Here is a 21,255-nt window from a genome sequence, read left to right as displayed (position 1 = left end):
CAGAACAAAAACCTAACTCAAAAGATAAGTAAGATTAGGCAAGCAGGTCATGTCTGGATATCCTTCCGTCCCTCGTTTCAATGTCGACTCTACAAACATTACTACTCTTTGTTATTTTGAAGGTTGCTTTTATTCGATGTTTGTGTTTTTCTGCAATACAGATTTAATTACATAACATTTTATTTCGACGACAAGTTTAAGTTTTATTTTTTTTATAAAAGGCAATGATACAAATTAACTTAAGTTTGTGATATTATTACTTTTGTGTACGGTTGATACGATAGCCCAACAGTAGTGGACTGCAACTATTAATCGTAGGTCGCGGGTTATATTCTTATATAATTTACACTTGTGTATTAATTATAAGATTGTCACTACATATAAAGAAGTCTCCAAAAGATGGGCAGCAGCGGCATCTGCATACCAAAATACAAAACTGTGATCTTAAACTCGCCTGTCAAGTGTGGCGATTATGATACATCTCCAATACAGATGTATGGAATTCAACGACCATGCGGTTGCTTACACGTAATACAAAAACTAGTGTTTTCTCATTTATATCACTAACTACGTACCTCTTCAAATAAAAACAGTAACAACATCGTATAAAAATTCTTTCCATCAAAAAATATTATTTGAATTAAAGATATTTTATTGTAATACCCTAAATATCTAAGCTGAAGTAAATTTTACTCCAAAGTAATTTAAAAAGTTAATTCCCGTTATTACAATTGTTCGTAAAATTATAGCAACATAATTTCTGAACTTGTTTTCTTTAACCGAGTAAAATGTAAAAGGGTCATTCGATTGCGAAGAAGAAAATCTTGGAATATCGGTAAAGATTTATATTTATAAGGGAGAATAACAATTGATATGGAAAAATAAAATTAGCGTTTTTTTCAAAAGAGTGATGTCTGTTTTCTCGCTATCAATACAACACAGAGACCACCGCTATTGGAAAATCTTATGTTTGCGAGTAATCATAAATGTTACGCAGTAAAAAGATCTGAATGGAAGTTCTTTGAAAAGAGTTTATGTTAAAAACATACTACGGAAAATTTATATTAGACTGCTTAGTATAAATTTTTGTATTAGTATATTCCTAATATTAATAGTATACGTCCTGTTTTGTGCTGTAAGAACTTCAGAATTTTAGCACACCAACTAGCTATTTACTTATATTCGTCCTTATTAAATCACTCTTTTAACCATGAAGTTTTAACAAAATACTTATGACCCACAATAATCAACCTGTGACAGTTACGCGATGGTGCAAAAGCTTTAAAAAGCATTTGCAGCTTATTCACCGCCCATTAATTATACTCTATCCAAAAATCCAACCTTTCAAAATTTATAATTACCGTTATGATAGTATATTAATAATAAACATTTTCAAAATTCGGATTACTACATATTAAGATTAATTATTGTTTAAAATGCCTGTACAATATTTATACTCCCAGAAGTAATTGACATTTCGCATTCTTATTGAAACAATAATATAACATGCTTCAGAGTGATAACTTTATAAATAAATAGGTGTAAATATTTCAAAGCTTTTTTTCTAACATATGAGCAGTATGTACATTTTTAAAGCATTTACACTTCACCAAACCTATTTACACTACACCATTTACACTATACCATTTACACTATACCATTTACACTACACCAAACATCCCTGTATATCACCACTTTGTTCTAGACCAATATCTGAGATTACTATGTAAAAATTATGTTTTTAGTGTGATAAAAAATCATCATAGCGACGTTATATTAGCCTTGTTTAAGGCAGCGATAACGACAGCTCGTTCGTTTTAAACTCCTGATCCCGACAGTGAGTAATCGTTGAACGTTAAGTTAATCATACTTTATAAGCCAATTTCATGTTAAAACATACTTTTTTTAAGATGAGAATTTTTAAAATAAAAATACGGCGAGTTATTTATAACAATCATATTAATAAAAAAAATCTTTTTAATGTCCACTTTCTATACCCTGTGTTGAGACTATTAATATAACAATATTGTATATTCAATGCGATATCAATTAGTTTTTCTTTCATTAAATTTTAGCAATAATCATTAGATAAATAACATATCTGAGTTTGTTATAGCCATAGCGTATGAGATTCAAATTGAAAGATGCCACTATGGAGAACATAATTTATTCAAATATTATTAAATATCAAATAAAAGTCAAAATCAAAAAAAAAATATATTTTTTTTGTTATATATACTATTCACTATAAACGATTCAAAGTAGACAATCATCGTCTTTTCAGCCATGGGATGTCCACTGCTGGATATAGGCTTCCCCCATGGATCAAATCAATAGGAGCGTTAGCAGATATACATTAAAATTAATAAAAACATGGCTCTAAGGTTTGAATTTTACCAATTTCGTAATTTAATCCTTCTCGAAATTCTGAAAAATCTCTTAAGTTAGATCATTAACATGAATTTGTGGAACGCAAATCTTGCTAATGGCCTATCTTTTATCTTACAAATTTTTGGCCGCGGCATTGAATAATCGGTGAGCACTAGACAAATCACTTATTCGTTCATTCATTCATATTATTATAGACTGGATCAATTACAGTGATCGCTCTTTAATATCATATGAAGAATATACGACGAACTCAGTTTTATAGGAACTGTAAACAAATTTGCCTAAAGGGTATTCTTCTGAGAAATGCCTACTAAAAACCCAGCCATATTTTTTTAGGTAATCACTTATATAATATGTACTTATACCTTGTATGTAAGTTTCGTTACCAAAAGCATATTTTTTTTATTAACAAGCGTTAACTTTTCTATAGAAATGCCGTTTAGACTGGCCATATATAATTAGTGTTAAATGAATTATATCACTCATACTATTTCCAGAACATTCTATAAATGTAAGTTTCCTTAAAATTTGTAAACTTATGTAACCTATTACTTTTTTGTGCGCTTATACACATTATATTTAAAAAAAAGTTTTGTTTTAACTATGTTTCTTGTGTAAAAATACAACATCTTGGTTTTATAATGTTTATGTGTAATTTATGATAAATATATTTTTAATTATTTTTTAGATAATTTCGTCAATAATAATTGAAACAAGTGAGTTTTATTAGTATTATAGTTTTATTGCTATATTTCACTTACATTTTTTTCTTCATTAGAAATGATAATACTTATTATATATACGAGAGTTTCTATTATTATATATATACAAGGGTTTCAGTTAGTGATCCAAGATCGAAGAGAAACCATGTTATTAAAAATAATAATATTTTCTTCGTTTCACTTGTTGCTCACAAGTTTCATCCGGATGCCTGGCCATTTGAGACCGCAGGTGGCCTGCTATCAATAACTCAACAGATGTTAACAATACTTTTCTCAAACAATATTGCTTTTCCTTTGCCGAAATTTCACAATTCTTTTGTTTGTTGCCTGTAGCTTTAAACCTTAATGTATAGAAATGTAATATACAGGGTGATTGGTTTAACTTATAGCTTATTTGCTGTCAATTTATGTATGGTAAACCTTATAAAAATGAATTATTCCAGAGATAGTTAATTTTAGTTATATTAATATAGTAAGAAAAAGTGTTTCTAAAAATCGGATTATTACTTATTAAGATTAATTGGTGTTTACTATCTGTACCTACAGACTTTGCACCGTCGTAAAATAGAAAAAAATAATTATAACGTATTTCAGAGTGATCGCTTTATACACGGTGAATGGAAAAAGGTGTAAAAATTTTAGAATATTTTTCGGCATAAGCCATAATATCTATTCTGTCTCTTTATAGCTTATACACAAAAAACCAATCAACATGTATTTTACGAACACTTATTATATCTGTAGTATCTAGCACTAATCAGAAATAGACTGCAAAGCATTTATAAGCTTCTCTTGATTGTATTATTATTCAATAATAGTAACTCTCATGTTTCGTTGAAACATCGTGACTAATTATCACCCAGCCGAAATCTAAACCACAAAACTGAAATTACTAGTGATCGAAAGGCGACCACCAAGCACCCAAATGCATTATTGTGTAGCCAGCACTAACGTACGCGTAAACAATTTTCATCTCTATTGAGATACAGAGTATAATTTATTATCACTATGCATAAGGTGTCCCAAAATAAATCTTTAACTAACTATAAGTTTACTTTTAATAATGTATGTCTTCAAATTACAGTTACTGAAAAACCGCAATCCAATTAAATATAACACTTTATGTACTAAAATTAAAAAATTAAATCCTTAAGTAGACTTCGTAAATTTCAAGTTCACCTTTGTCACTTATCCCAAAACACTTCAACAAAGTTCCTGAAACTAATTTGGATAACATCCCTTTGAAATACGTTACGTAAAGGAAAATCTTTGACTAGCATTTCCTCTTTTGACAATTACTTGAACTTCTTAGTTTATAAGTACTTTAACAAGTTACACTTGTCATGTTTTAATTCTCTGAAAATTAGAAAAAGCTATTTTAAAGTCTTCTTTTTCTATGTCTTTTCAGATTTTATTTCCAGGCATAGGCCACCTACAAAGATCGTCACAACGACTTCCCACGACAATATATCGTCTTAACTATACTATCGGTCTACCTAGTTGAAAGCCTACTCATGCAGCGTCAGCTGACCCAGTGCTGCCACTCGAGACCCTTTCAGCGCCCACGGCTTTCGTTCGACAAGCAATTCTTCGAGGTACGAAAGTGACCTTAGTTAATATGCAGACCTCATCATTTCTGATACAATCTTACATCGAAACTCCTTGCATAGCTCTCTCCATTGCTCTCTGGATAGACTTGAGTCTATGTTTAAGCCATAAGCTATAAGGCTCTCAATTTTAATATCTAAAATTGTTAAATAAAAACATTTCCAAGCTACGATGGTTTATGACTTTCAATAATGGTGTTATTTGCATTATATGAATTATTACTAGAATTCAGATCTTATGGCATTTAGTTATTTACAAAATTGTTCGCTTAAAAAAGTTAAGTAATACAATCATTACAACAAAAACAAATTTTAGAAATTTTATACGCAATCTGATAATAACATAAGGATGTATAAAAATGCAAATGATGTGAAAAAGCATACAAAAGAGAACTAAATTTGTTACATGAATTTAAGGAAGCGGGAAACTGCGGAAACGAGGGACAGACCTCCGTCCAATTTACTATTTGTGTAATGAACAATGGCGCTTTGTTTTCATTAAACAACTAATGAGTTATTTGCAAGTGTTCCGGCAATAAAATTGAAAAGCTTGCTTAAGTTGAAGCTTTCTTAACATATATGAGATTCAACTTCGTCGTTAGAATTTCAGCGACTATCTCTGTTGGAAACGGGCCTCTTCCATAGATTTCCAAAATGACTGCTTACAAGCGGCCTATATCCGTGTATTCCAACAACCTTAATAAGATGGTTTGTCCGCCTTATTGCTGCGCTTGCCGATTCGTGACCTCCACTCCAGAACCTCAACAACCCAGTGGCTATCTGATATACTCACCATATACCTTACACACTGCCACTTTAATCAAAAGGTACAAAGGTGTTGCCACTTCATTTTTATGATTATATTTATTATTTTATTACCACGTCCCAAGATGTGTTTGCCGATGCGTAGTCTCCATATAATTATTTATTTATTTTATTAATAAGTATTATATTTTTACTCCGAACAAGGATAAAAGTTTGATTGCCATATCATTAATACATTCATTAATTTATTCATTCTTATTCGTAACTTCAAATGTCGCATACATTCAAGTTATTTTCAATATCTTTTGCATTGCGATTTATCTACTTTAATGTTACCTTAAAGAAAGTAGGCATTTAAAAATGAAAAGTAGTAAGTATCCCGGAAATCACAGCCAATGATACTACGTTTCTTTAAAAGTGAATTGAATTTGCTACTGTTTCATTCATATATCTAAATCTATTGAATTCCTGTATAAATAATAAATTTGCTATTAATTATGTAAGAGTACATGACGTAATAATAAGTTCGTACTTTCCATTTTAACTTTTCAATAAAACTGTGAAATGTTCAAAAACTTGGCTCTGCCTGTAATGTGCATGCGCTTAATGAGGGCCCGAGAACAAACATGTTACGCTTCATTAGCTCAACAAAGGCGATCTTTGAACCGAAAGTAGTAAATCTTTTATAGCGTTATATACAGGTTGATTGGTTACACAAACTATTTTTTTATCTATTAATATTGTACATTCACCTATTTTTTCTATTGTTATTCTACTGTCCTTCAACGCATAGCAGTATAAAGTCTGCAAGGATAGATATTATATAATTATAATTTTATTACGTACTAATCCGAAAGAAAAAACGAAATTCGAACGACTTCGAACGAATTCTCAAAAAGAACGCTTCTACTACTGTTATTATCAAACAGCGCTCATCAGCGCCATCTATGGAACTAAATAAATAATACGCTAATAATAACTACTAATAAGCAATTAATTTGTAATAGTTCTAATTTTAGCCACGCAATTGCAAATGACGCGCATGCACTGCTGTTAAATTGATATGTAAAAGTAGGATTGTCCCTTTTCCGTATTGAACTACCAAACATGCTTAGTTGAGCGATTAGGTAGGTAACTACCAAAATCCAAATCTTTTATTTTTGCCCATCTTGTTTATTACCGGGCATCCGCACACTTACTATATCATGGTTACATTATATATAATTTTGGAAACCATTGATTTTTGAATTGGCTGTACCATACATTAATTGACAGAAAATAAGCAATAAATGAAGCAGTGTTTACCCACATTCATAGAATCACCCCTTTCAAACTTTTATACCACTAACCAATGACCCGGAATAACTTTTTATTATTACCTTCCAAGTCATTAAGACCTTCAAAGACAACTGACTTCCAATAACGCAATTGATTCTTTTGAGTCGCACACTTAGTGAGTCTTTTTATACGTTATTGTAAATAATTAGATATGTATAGTTTAGTTATATCGGAATAAAAAACAAATTATATTGAATAATTCAAATGCAATTTGTAACCCCAAAATCGTGTTTATAAGATCTCAAACATTATACTTTAGGATGCCAAAACAACCATATTTATAAATTAAACAAGGAAAAAATTATATTTCTTGTTTATTTGACAATATAAAATTTATATAGAGACAATTATTTATTATTAAGAAAATATTTTAGATAGATGCTTAAATTTGTGGTGAAAAAGAATGGCATTTCTATGCGGGTTTCCAAAGCTTTGGTTGCTCATAAAGCTATACTTTCATCATGTTGTGGTACATGTAGACCGGTGGATGTTCAGAGTAGCGTATAACCAAAATGTTGATAACGTGGTTCTTCACCATCAATCTTAACTGCTTAGAGACGAGCTGAAATAAAAGCAATCATCATAAATATTAAACGAATAGATTTTAACTATAAACTGAAAAACATAGTCTCTTAAAAGAAGAGCAGTTGTTTTAATAAATGAACTAACCTTATATACAGGAGATAAAATTGCTGCAAAAAGAAATAAAGTTAATCACAAAGCGAAATTTTTACATTTACAATTGGTGCATTTGGTAATATAAGTAAAGAGTTTTGAGCGGCTTTAATGAGAGCGACCTATTATTACAAGATGTATGCGTTGCATTTCGCCATTGCGTACATTAACTTAGAGCCAGTGTAGAGCTTTAAAGAGTTTTATAATAATTTTATTTTTAGTTAAACCAGTTTGGTAAAAGAGTGTCCTAAAATAGAAGAAAATAGTGTTATCAATTCTTCCAAATAACTGCTACGAGATGATAAAAAGATGTACTTTTGTCATTACATACATCGAAGGCGTAGCACGCTCTGGTAGGCTAATTGTCGAAAATGTTCACAGACTCAATGCAATAGCAGTATTAAATTAATAATAGAGAATATATTTCAATGCTTTAAAACTGAAAATTAGGCACAACCATTTGGAAACATTCGAAAAATTCTCTTCTTAAAAAGAAGTGCGGCTCATATTAACGTAAACAATTGTACGATTTAACTAGAAGAACATTTTTAGTGAAGTTACATTGCCATGTTAAACTATTTTTGAAGCGGAAGATGAGAGGAGAAATAAAAAAGGAAAGGTACCATAGCGAAAGAGGTCGTGGAGAACAATCGTACAGGTAGTTTTACTATAAGCTTGGAAGAATTGGAAGGAAATCATTTATGGAATTGATGGCAAGCTAGTCCAATCGGGTCAGTTACTCGATTCTCTATAATGCCATTAACTCTTCAGATTGAATTGTATAATCAGCTAAACAATTCTCAGGTCTTCATTAACGGTAGAAGCTTCTAGAGCTTGAATAAAAAATCATTGCCGTCGCGGATAGATCGAACGGTCTTGTTAAAATAAACTAGTCAAGTTGTTAACCGAAAAAGACAGGGACTTCTATGATCGGAGAATTATAAAAATGTCTTCACAGTAAATGAAAGTTTTAGAACAAACCAGTACATATTTGATTAATATCCAAAAACTTTCTTTTTAATTTTTATCGTCAAAATAAAGAAAAATACTCTCTGTTCACCTAATATTAAATTGACCTTGTCTGCATTTGAACATCAGTGACATAAATAATATATATTATATAAATATCGTAAATTTTAAAGTAACATCTCTATTAAAATGTAGAATATCAACCACTGTATCATATTATCAACATATATTATACTTTCTTATTAACGTATTTGAAATATATAACAACGATGTAAACTTGGTTTTATTTTGGGTCAAGCACATCGCTCACGGCTACATGTGCTTAACTCAAATAGAGTCAATTTTTAAGTGATAAGATATAAAAACAAAAAGATAAAAAAGAAACATTTTTTTTTTAAATCTGTTTCTTCGAGAAACTAAATTTTATTTTAAGTACATCGTTCTTCTTCAAACTTTTAACTTAACCTTTTCTTATTTATTTATGTGCTGAACTAAAGCCATTACGGGATAATGAAATGTTTAATGTATATACTGACCATCTGCTTATGATGCGGCGGGTGCAGGTGTAGCAGGCGTCGACTCTCCCTCCTATTATAAAGCAAGTTTTTATCTAACGATGCAAACATGAGAGTATGCAATATAGTTTATTAAAAATGAAATTAAAATAACAATATGATTCTCCGAGAAAAATTATAAATTAACTGATTTATACTTTTTGATTTTCTTAAAATTTCAGTATGCAATTACTTTTTTCTTTATTGACTGTTTCAATAACTGTATTTCAAAATATGTATTGACGCAAACTCCTTATGGCGACATGAATAAAATGTTATTATTGCTATAGTTATATATTTCACGAAATCAAGCTGTAAATAATCTAACACGATCGTGCAATTTTACACCTCTGAATTTTTTCATGGGATTATCTTAAAGATATATTGAACTAAATAAATCTTTCACGAGCGAGAGATTCCAATCATATGTCGCGGGTTTGATTCCCAGCATACAGTCCTATATATAATTCACACTTTATGAATTAATTACATGGGATTGACACTTCTCACAAACAAGTTCGGTTCAGAGGATGAACAGTAGCGTCCTCTGCTTATTTTTTGTTTAATTATAATTATCTTAATACCACACTGCGATTGCCAGCCCCGCTGCCAACGGTGGCGATTACGGTATATGTAATTAATTTAGTATATTCCATAGATGTCTTTAGGCGGAGCCTATGCCTTGCAGTGGGCGTATATGGACTAAAATGACGAAAAATCTTATGCAGCATAAAACGACGTGATTAAACAAATATCCCCTTTTTAAAAATGATAATAGTAGTATTAATATACGCGTTCTTTTAGACGTGTTTCCAATACGTTCGTTTTGCTGTTTTACCTTTACTCTTTCTAAAACAATAAAAAATTTGATGTGAACCCTTGATCAATTTTGAGTAAAAAAAAAACAAAATTTCCATTGTTAAACTGGTCAAAATTATGTAGCTATTGCGATCATTTTAAACATATACACAATGTATATTATATCTAAATCCAAGATGGATATAAATTTTCAAAATATCAAGGTTAAAGCCTCGTTCAACATGAACCTACAGTAGGCTATATCTATGGCAAAACGTACTAAATAGTATAAATTATCTTGTTCCGTCATTTTATATTATACCCATCAAACATTAAACAAAATTTTACCTTAAAATATACTTTCATACTTACATTTACAGTATAACTTCCAGTATTTTTTTCAGTAGCAATACATTGATTCTGCTAAGGTAATAAACATGTTGGCATGCTTTAATAAACATTGTGGACTTTTTTACATAACTATAGGAAATATCATTATGAAACTGGGATTAAAATAAACAAGGATGGTGAAAGGGTAAACAAATGATATCACAACCAAACTTAAATATAGTACAGAAAATTAATTTTTATTATATTAACTTACAAAAATGTATTTACGTAAATAAATAATCATTTAATTGTGTTGACGTTATCGAAATGTTATATAATAGTTTGTCGCAAGACAATACATACATATAATGGAGGAATTTGCCGTAGGTTGTACAAGGCATCCGAAATCCAGGTCAGATAAAGCCGTATATTAGGAATAGGTATATCACATAATGTTGAACTATACGGCTTGAATGGTCAATGGATATACAATATGGTCACATTATAGTTTTTGGTGGGGGATGGTTAACACTTCATGCCTCTACTTCTTCTTCTTTTACCTTCTGGTCTCCTGGCTTGCCCTTGGACCAGTCTGGCTTTTTCTGTGGGGGTAACATAATTATTAGTCATGTGCAATGAATATAATTGTAGTGATCTGCCCCTAACGTCAGCTTAAAATATGAATAAAATATGAAAGGGAATATTACTTTATTGTAAATATACTAGAGTAAAATTCGACTCTGCATTTTTATGCTGACGAGAGACATATCACTGTCAAGCTTCACACAGCGTATTAACGCTTTGTCAACTAAAGTGCATAATAAATAATCATGGAATTGAATATATATATATTATGTGAGGGTGTGTTGGTATAAATAATACAGTGCGTTGAATTGAATTGAAGTAAAAATGATACCGCTTAGTTTGTTAGACTTTAATATTTCATATAAGTACTTCATCATTTTAATTTTTTTTATTCAATCACTTCTTACTTCAATTTTTACAAAATACCAAAACGGTCAAAATTTTGCACGCTATACTATTAAGCAGAGTCTAAATATAATTTACAGTCGTATAGCTCACAAATTGCAACGATAAAACGTTGTTGCAAACAAAAATTGTATAAGCGATACACACTTCGAAGCGTTTTTGTACATATGTCTATAACTTTTGCTAAAAAGCGTAGTCGGGTGCTATCTAAAGGCTGGTTGTATATCAAATTAGTACTTATATTTCATCTAGCTAATTGTCAACAGATGGTACGTTAAAAATATTCATTAACTGTATAATGCGATATAACTAGATAAAATATTAGCAACACAAAGGATATTTAAAGGAGAGCTTAAACGCAAGAATATTTCCGAACACAATACGATAGCTATAGAATTTTAATTCTAAATCTACTCCTTGTAGATATAGATAGACGTAGTGCAAATGGAAAGATTTCAAATAATTTATGTACATTTATTTCAGTACTTTAATGATTCTGTGCCAATGATCGTCTATTTGAACATTACGTAACACTAATCTATGAATAGGTCGATGCCAAAACCGTTCTAAGAATAATTTGGAACATGCCAGTGTAAACAACTAATCGAAAACCGTGTCTAATTTATCGTTCAAGGACTCCTATATTTACCTTTCCTGCACCGCCAGCCTGCGAAATATCGCACGAAATTATATAAGGTCTAATAATCTAAATCAATAATATACCCAATGTATACATCAGATAATTTTGGTAAATTTCCATTTTCACGTTCCAATTGTCCAAAATTCATTCGAATAGATTTCAATTCAATGAAAATTTTGATCGACATATTACAAACTTGATACCATCACAGTGATTATAATTACGGCAATTTTTTACATGATAAATTTTTTATATTGGTCGTTCGGATAGTTAGTTAAAAACACTTCATAAGTGACCTTATGGCGTATGCCATTAAGGTTACGATGTTAGTCACAATCTGCGTCAGATAAACCTGTGAAATTATTTAAATTAAACTTTAAAGCTCAAAAATTCAACAGGATGTGCCAAGCTTAACGGGGAAAGAATATCAAAGTAAAATAAACTCGATTCGCTAAATACCACAAATATATGAGGACGGGGTCTTGTTATATAATGTTGTCATACGCAATATACACAATGTAAGTGATGAAGCGGCATTCAATCCCTTCAAGAAACTTGTTCTCACCTCATTTTACTTGTTTGGGTGTCTTATGAAAAATTGTAAATGATCAATAAAAATTATAAATAAATTTATTTTATAATGTACGGATAAATTATAAGTAAGACATCACAAATTGTGTGGTGATGAAGAAAACGAATGAGTACAGTTGTTATTGGGATTGGTTACTTCTTGCCGATTGCCCAATCAGCTTTCTCCGCTTTCTTAGCCTGTTAAAATACGAGTAAAAAAGAGATGTATTTCTTCGACATTGACTTAGTGCGAAACTTGAAAAATAAGAAACTTCTCGAAAACGATATGTAACCAATCTAACTACATATTTTAATTTAATACAAATTCTTATTGATACACACCTGTCTATAGACTTAATTCACTGCGTAATAAGTAACAGTTTAAATCATCGTACGTCATGAAAAATTTACTTTATATTTTTGTTTCGACTCTCTTGTAACGCATGCATTCGCATATTTTAATTATTTTCTGTAATTCCTTAAATGCCAATCTAATCAATTTTTTTACTTACTACTATTATGTAATATAACGAGTTTATATTTAACCAATATCTGCAATAATAATTGCAAAACTATTTACCTCTTTGTCTTCTTCTTCGAGGGTGAACTCCTTCTTTTTGACGACCTTCAACTGGTTACGGAAGTTGAATTCGGCTGCCTTCTTCTGGAGTTTAGCGAATTTGTTTTCGTACTTAGACACCTTCTTAAGTGTAGGTTTAACGCTAGAACAAAAAAATGAATAATTATTAGATTAAACGGGTTAAACAAAATTTGGTTTTTCATTCTGATTTTGCTCGAATGAATAAACTATGAGTACTTCAGACATAAGACGCTGTTGGAGAAAGCTAGACTAGATGCCCGATAAGCGTAATAAGCGTCCGGCTACGTCTGTCCACCTAGTGCATGGGCTTCCTACTCTGCGTTTACCGGTCCGTGTCTTTCTTACGGAACCTTATCGGTGGCCTTATCAAAGGCTTTATCAAACTTAATAACTATAGATTATTAAAATGGTTTAAATTCCGATTATTATATCATATTCAGACATTAATACCGATAAGTTTTTTTAACATTTATCCATTCATGGTTTTATTAAAATACAAATGTCTTTTTCTAATTCTAAAACTAAATTTTTGATTATTGCGTGATACTCACAATTTGCCTCTGAGGTCGTTGACTTGAGAGTTCAGGTCAGCAATCTGTTAAATAGCAACACATGTTACATTATGTCAAGATAGCTTATTGGAAAACTCTGTAAACACTATTAAATATATGAAGGAAAAATATGACAAACCATTTAAAATGGAGGATAAAATGAAAAACTAATAGAAAAAAATAGCAAAATCACTATTGTAACAATTAATTTAAAAATATAACAATCACTATTGTTAAATTACAACAAACACTAAAATAACATTTAAAAAGTGAAATAGTGAGACACGAGAGACATTGAAAAAATTTATGAAATTAGAAGAGAAAAAACTTAACAGAAATAAATCAAATGCATGCAATACATATACTACTTAAGCCAGAAAAAACATTTAAAGCGAAAAAAAATCTAACAAAGGCACATACAATGTGAAGTTTGGATGTTAAAAGATTTTATCATCGAAATAGTGATTATAGAATATAAAGGTACAGAACTGAGCAAAGATTAGGCGGGGTTATTTGCGAGCTGCAATATACATAAACTTCATAAGGCTGACAGTGACTACATACAGAGAAATTAGATCCCACATCCTAAACTATTTGACATAATTTGTGCTCTTATCCTAGTATTTTCATTTATAAAATGTCTAATCACTACTTATATGATTTTGAATTTACTTATTCGTGCAAGCTAGCTACTCGTGTATTTCGGTTGCTGGTCGTCTGCAGCACCTGTACCTCTGTAAATACCAATATTTACATAAAGTGCATAATCATTTACATGTGCGTTAACACAAGCGCATACAATATATTACTTCCTGTGTACTGGGTTTCTCTCAACACAAGTTTCGCTTGTTATTTGTAATTGTTCATGTCTTTCATTGTTTCAACTTTTTTTGTGTTTCATTAGTTTCTTATAAAATATCAACATTGTTTTCTCAATATTTAACATACAATAGTTATTCAGTATTCAAGATGTAACATATTGTGCGCTGAATCAATGTTCGAACTTCCACGGACACGTTTCTTCTTTTTTCGCAAAATCGCTACGCGTCGACACAAAAGTAATAAGTTTATTGTCCCATAGTGTGTAACAGAGTAACGGTGCAAAATCGATCGTAAATGGAATAAAAATGTGTGAGTGATTTGCTGTGTCGGGAGACGGGAACACCTCGCGTACACGCTAAGTTCAAACTGGTGCAACGTAGGTCGCCACCCCTCGGATACGTCAGGGAAAGGAACGGACAACATCGACCAGAGCATGGCACTTTCATTTTTTACACTCGTCGGCTAATAGGACAATAAGGGTTTTTATAAATAAAGGTGCACAGGACATCTTAGTAACGGAACACGCAAACATATCGCGTGTCAAATAACGGATTATGCGTTAAAACTCTGAGATTTGGAACAAGAAGTTTCACGTTTACTGCACTTGCGTGTGCTAATAGAGGAGCTACACTACCGTTGCTGTTGTTCTAACGGCACTGCTAATTTAATAAAAAAGAGAAAATTCAGCAGGTTCTTATTTAAATCAGAAACACACAAAGCGTCACACGGCCAAATCCAGTGAAGGTCAGTCTCCGTATTTCCTTTTCTCAACACTCTCATATTAAAGTGCCATACTATTTTAGGGATATTAATAGAGGGATCGAAGCTAAATTTAGTCAAATCATGCACCAAGTTTATTCTGTTAGACGATAATATAAAATATTAAATGATTAAACATAACATAAATATAAAGAAACTACATTGACTACAAATGACAACAATGAGAACAACGACCAATAAAATGGGGAAACGAGAGAATGAAGATGATTCTGAAGTTATGTGCGCATGCATCGACGTCAGCGGTACGACGATTGGTGAATGCAGTATTACTGTTACCCTGATGGCAGTTATAATAGTTAGAGTAGTTAATCGTGTAAGTTCCATGTCAGATGATGGACGGCTTGCACCTCCGGGAAGCGTCTCGGTCAGTCAAGATCGATTTTGCACCGCACCCCCACCGGGCCTGGCCAGTTTGCGCAACGCCTACACGAACATATCCTATTCTACTAGCACAGCGCTTGCGAACCGCGACGTCACCGTTATTTACAACTCAGCAAACAGTCGGTAAACTTTGAAAGCGTTATCAAAAGATGAACACGACTTTGACACGCGCACGTTTGTTACAGTATCGATGATCGTGATATTCACAATGGTTATAAAGTATCGATCAATACCTCATAATCTCTTTTCCTGACTTCATGTTCCAAATCCCACTTCTGGCCCTCACACACATACATGCGGTCATAATACTCCTGTATTATTCTCTTGAGCATTTCTATAGAAAAAGGAAATACAGATTATTGAACCGGCGTAATGATCATGAGCGTTTGTGTGAGTGGTCTACGTCTGTCGTCGGAGCGACGTGTGCATGTGTGCGGTGAGCCGAACAACTATCGTAAGATCGCAACAACTAACTCAATATAAAAATAATTTCACTTCATGTGCATTCCCAATCCTAGTATGCAGTTTACCTCCATTTTCTTAATTTCGCTAGCTCGTTCTAGTTCATATTTATCTCCCTCGAGCTCGTATATTCTTTGCCAGTACATTTGACATATCGTCTGCAGTTCCGCTAAAGAAAAACAACATGATATTTAGGAATAGTATAACATCGGTTTATGGTTTGCCGCCTTGACAACTTGTGGGTAGTGTACTACGCGAAACTGGAATTTTAGGAAACAAGCGAAAGCGAAGCTACGTGATAATTTCTAAGTGGGACCTAAAGTATTAAAACTCGATGACATTATCTACAATATAGTTTTAGCTCCGGTTTTGGAAGAACGGGGCGTTGTTGTTAAAATGAATTGAACACTAATATTTATTAATTATAAATGTTATCCACATTAGTTAAGGTTTCAAGGTAATAAATATATTTTAAATCCGTAATGTGAATGAGTCGGCTGAGAAAACAAAATTGTGTTCTAGTCACAGATTCGGCATGAACTACTCAAACGGAGAGCGTAATGTAAGAATTGCTTAGCGCCCAAACCAGGTCAGACCTCGAGCTCTTTGCGCGCCACTTCCATCTCGTGGTCGTACTTCTCCTCCTCGAGCTTGTTGATACGCTGATAGTAGCCGGTTATGATGCTCGTGAGAGCGGCTACAACATCAACGAAAGGTTACTCCCCTACCGATCACTACGGCCGTCCGACCTATCCCTAACAGCCTGTGACGGTACAGCACGCAAAAGCGAGTAAGTCTCAGAAAGGAATTAATTAATTGTATTTAAAATAGGAAATAAGTTATGAATCGCACGACTGATTAACGACGTCACATACAGCTTAGAAGGATAGATAGACAAATTAGAAAGTATAAAAGACAACCTCAACCTGGAGAGGATTCCAGCGGCAACACACTTTTAGACTAGTTATCCGTTGTTAAACAGACGCAATAGAGACAGAACGGCACTTGAAAAATCACAGAGTTAAATGAAAGTAAGATTTTGTAAGTTTTGTGAGTTCTTCAAAAGGGAGTGCTTTGGTAGCAGCTCGTTTGGCTACCTCCATGTCTTTTCGTTTAACGATGTACTCCAGATCGAACTTTTCATCTTCGAGTTTGGCGATGCGGGTGTGGTATTCTTTGCAAACTCTCGAAATAGCATCTATAATGCGACATACATAGTGATTAAGTGGATCATTGCATGGCAATCACAATTTGTATATTGCCAATTTAATTTTTCTTGCCTCGATTTCTATATATTCATAAAAAAATTTATATAAATTGTATTAAATAAAAATATGTATCATATTTATAGTAGCCTTATCATCAGAGCTACATTTACCTTCGTTTGCGTCGTCGATGTTCTTGGGTCTACCGCATCTCTCCTCAATGATGCGCCTCCTTTCGGCTGCCTTGCGTTCCTGTTCTTTCTTCAATTCCTCAGCGGCTTTTTTACGCAGCAACAACTGTTATTATAACGATTATATTGAATTAAATAACTCTTTTAATCAAGTATAATTTATGTTTAATATAATGAATGACTTACCCTAAGTTTCTTCTTTCTTTCAGGTGTCATGAAACCCTTCTTGGCCTTCTTGGCCTTGGAGGCTTCCTCCATGCGCTTGCGCACCTCAGCGCGCTTGCGGTCGATTTCGGCCTGTTTGGCCTTCTTCGCCTGAAGATATATAAATCAAAGCTAGTCATTAATTCATATTAGAACCCTACCTACTTTATTAAAGTAACTAAAATAAAATGATCTATATCATTAAACTAATTGTAAATAATAAATTTATATTGAAATAAATTAACTTTTAAATTATTTCTATGTGAAATACTCTACTTTACTGAAATACTATACTCTAGAAATTTGATAAATAATAAATATTTACGACGTTAAACAGTTAGCTACTATAATTAAAACGTTAATTAAAAATGTAGAGTAACACTCTGATTTTGCAATTACACCGATGACTCCATTACCTCCTCGAGACGCTTTTTCTGTAAAAGAAATAATAAATAAATTAATACAAATTCATAAAGCAATTATTTTATTGTTATAAATTTTATCTTGGTGTTTAGCATATTTTTCAAAAAGTATTTTAGAACAAATCACATTAAATATATTTGTATGATTATAGAGCATAAGTAGTGCGAGAGTAAGAAACAATTGTAGTTATAAAACGGTTTAAAATCTGCTGCCAATTATTCCAGTCGGTGAGTTTTGTGCCACTGTGAATTACTACGGGCATGGCATTATATAGATTTACTTGTGGTTCATTGCAAAAGCTTGCATTTATTTTTCGTTCTCTTTTTTCTCGAAAAATTAAATGTAGTTAATCACGAGCATATCTACATAGCCTGTTGGTTATTAGTGCGTGTGTTGCAGTGTATTTCAGTGTTTCAGTATTTACAAATGTGTTTTCATTAAATCGATTATTAGTTTGCGATGCACAATTAAATTATTGATTTTAATAAACATCGAGAAAGCTTCATTAGAACAGATAACATATATTCGTGTGACGAAAATTCACTTACAACATATTTTTAATTATTTTAATCATAATTTAAGCTGTAACAGAAATTCACTTCATTTTTTTATCGTAATATTTTTTTTAAATTATATAAAGGATTTTCAAACATTTATTTTTGAGACTATATGTCTTGATTTACTTTCGTAAAAAGCGACGTGATAGTTTGTAGGAATAGTTTGTTGGTATATTTTGTAAGTAGATTAGTATATATTAGTTATTTACCTTTGTCTCGAGGAGACATAACACTCAATACTGTTGATTGATCGTCGCATAATTGATTCCAACGGTGACCGAAATGCAGCAAATGATGATAGTCCAATGAAACAATGTAAATTACAGGACATACCATTAGATAAATGAATAATAATTAACATTTATGAATAAATATCTATCTTACTTATTACATATTCTGTATTCTATGTAATGAATATTTAAAAAGTGTGTAATTACTACTTTTAAAGATCCATTAACCATCTACATATATTTCTATAAACTTTATTATAATTTATTGATTAACTCATATAGCCCTATTATTTAATTTTTAACTGGCTGGTTTACAAGAGTGAAGTTAAAAGAAACTAAAATTAGAATGTACAAAAAAAATAATGAAAGTCTTCGATACATTACCTCACTTCATCATCCGCCATTTTGTTTGTGTTGGTTAGAGTTTCCTAAAACAAAAATGAAATTATTTCACACTAGAGTAATATTTTATAATAATCTACTATAGTTAACTCAAAAAAATATTTATTAATGAAAAAATATAATTAAGAAACTAGTAAATCTAATAAAATTGAAAGGAATAAAATTTAGAATAATTTAAAAAAAATTATTTCAAGGCCAAGGCAGAATAAACAAAATGTATTTAAACATGTGTATCTCTTTAAGGTTTTCTACAAAACAAGATATCTGTATAAATAAAAGAAAATTCAAATCACCTTGAAATAACTGAAAAAGCTATTATGAAAAAAGGTGATTGTAAATGATTAAGTATCCCCTACATCGCTTCGAAGATAAAAATTACGTATTTGGCGAACACGAAAACTTGAAGGATATATGAAACGTTTTGGCCGATGTCCAACTCGCTATCTAGGTGTGAAATAACTGACATTTGATACCATGAATGCCATAGTACCTCAAATCATTTTTCATTCTTCAATTTATCGTATTTTTAAATTAAAAGCCTTTTCTTATTCATCAAAACGAGCGCATAACACGGACACTGTTCCGTTCTTAGCTACTATAGAATAAACCTGCACGAATTCTTCCTTTAAAAAATAGTATGTGTATTTATTATTAGTGTAGGGTTTTTGTCCACTATGGTAAGTTAAATAATTATTATTTTCTTGAGTGCAAATAATATATCATTATTGTTATTATAAAAGATATTTATACATGTTTACGCCTTTCATTGTGAATTTTACTGTCATTTAAGAAATTCCTAAAAGAGAAAATAAATGAAATCGCTTTTCATTTGTTACATTTCGTAATTATTACGGCGCGGAACTTCGGTTACGTTCGGTGAGCTTCGGTGAAATTCGGGAGGCGCACGCGACTGAAATAGTTCGGGTCGCGCAGCTTGTATCCTAATTTGGTCGCATGTACGGGCTACTTCGGTTACACGTTTTTCAGTTATGACGCAAGACGCATGCAACATGAGGCTTATGTTATCTTCGCATGTAATGTAAAACTATGGTTTTTGTATCTAGAAAACGGTGAAAAGAAATTATCAATGACAAACTAAAGCAAAAATGCAAAATTAGTTCATGTACGTTTATGTGTACATACGTTTCTTTACGAAAACTCTTTACTTAATATTATAGGTATAAAAATATGGAGATGATGTACTCTCTGGTAGTTAAATTAATAATACAAATTTAATATTAATAATAGTTTAAGGAAAGTAAAGTACGTTGAAGTCTTGATCGTCTTAGACCAAGGTTATGTCGCAATCCGTTTCCTCCCACTGATAACGAAGGTATTCAGCAACCAAGAACACGAATTGAACATCAACGCACACGTGTTTAGACGATCTCGTATTTTTTTGCACAAAAATGTGCTGCACTTCACTGAACAATTAATCACTTTAATATTTTTTTTTTACTTTCTTAGTTAGTATTTAAATATGTCACCACTCACCTACGGCAAGAGAAAGGGGATGGCCCTACAAGATGGTTCAGCCAACACGAGCCACAGTTGCTGACTGGCGCTGGGCGGGCGGCAAGGTGCGGCGGGAAAGGCGTGGGCGTCTTCCCCTTCCCCTCCGCGATCGTCTCCCGCGCACCTCCCGTCTTCTTCTGGGCTATGCTGCTTTCCGCGCAGACATTTTTAGAGCAGTTTCGCTTTGACACCAACACCGAAATAACACGAGATCCAAGCTCCAGTTTTGAACTCGGAACCTCGTAAACTTCAAATCGCGTTTGCCATGTGGACATCAGTAATTTGAACACGTACCTATATAAAATACCTATCATGATAGCATGTACCAATTCTTTCTCCGATATACATAAATGATCTGAATATTTAAAACTCAGCCATTTTTTAAATCCCACCTGTCAGTGACCTCAAATTCTATTATTAACACATTCTTAAATTACACAACTTTACAGAATACAAGTAAAAAGCCCATGAAATATATTCAATTCGTATTACTACTTCAATATTATAATAACATTTTTAATATTATATTACATTTTACGATAGCAAAGAAATCATTTTCAGATTCAAATGTAACGGACAGAT

At 31.9% G+C, this 21,255-nt stretch overlaps 1 protein-coding gene across 9 annotated transcripts; it reads right to left on the bottom strand.

Moving 5' to 3' along the window:
* Positions 1 to 10,380: 10,380 nt before the first annotated feature.
* Positions 10,381 to 20,756, bottom strand: wupA (wings up A). Of its 9 annotated transcripts, none has more exons than XM_068772034.1 (9): positions 20,653 to 20,755; positions 19,146 to 19,184; positions 17,963 to 17,980; positions 17,529 to 17,657; positions 17,325 to 17,448; positions 16,543 to 16,643; positions 13,502 to 13,545; positions 12,930 to 13,071; positions 10,381 to 10,751 (listed from the first exon to the last, which is right to left on the bottom strand). In XM_068772034.1, the coding sequence occupies exons 2-9, from the start codon at positions 19,158 to 19,160 to the stop codon at positions 10,683 to 10,685; spliced, it is 642 nt and encodes a 213-aa protein (XP_068628135.1). In that variant the 5' UTR covers positions 19,161 to 19,184; positions 20,653 to 20,755; the 3' UTR covers positions 10,381 to 10,682. The 9 variants fall into 9 exon arrangements, with proteins under 9 accessions (XP_068628135.1, XP_068628133.1, XP_068628132.1 ...); XM_068772032.1 differs by lacking the exon at positions 16,543 to 16,643 and adding an exon at positions 15,718 to 15,818 and having other exon boundaries at positions 20,653 to 20,754; XM_068772031.1 differs by lacking the exon at positions 16,543 to 16,643 and adding an exon at positions 17,044 to 17,144 and having other exon boundaries at positions 20,653 to 20,751.
* Positions 20,757 to 21,255: the final 499 nt, after the last annotated feature.

The sequence above is a fragment of the Battus philenor genome, unplaced genomic scaffold (assembly GCF_028537555.1).
Source record: "Battus philenor isolate CCGP_79_NKW_IND1 unplaced genomic scaffold, ilBatPhil1.0.hap1 SCAF_4, whole genome shotgun sequence".
NCBI lineage: Eukaryota > Metazoa > Arthropoda > Insecta > Lepidoptera > Papilionidae > Battus > Battus philenor.
Note: the sequence above shows the minus strand (reverse complement) of the source record. Positions and strands in the feature narration are given on the sequence as shown.

What these genes read in the sequence shown, in the direction of transcription:
- wupA (XM_068772034.1), bottom strand. An exon ending in TGGCGCGCAAAGAGCTCGAG is followed by an intron (nt 13,546 to 16,542) that starts GTCTGACCTGGT and finishes GCTATTTAACAG; the next exon opens with ATTGCTGACCTGAACTCTCA. An exon ending in TCGAAGAAGAAGACAAAGAG is followed by an intron (nt 10,752 to 12,929) that starts GTAAATAGTTTT and finishes TTACCCCCACAG; the next exon opens with AAAAAGCCAGACTGGTCCAA.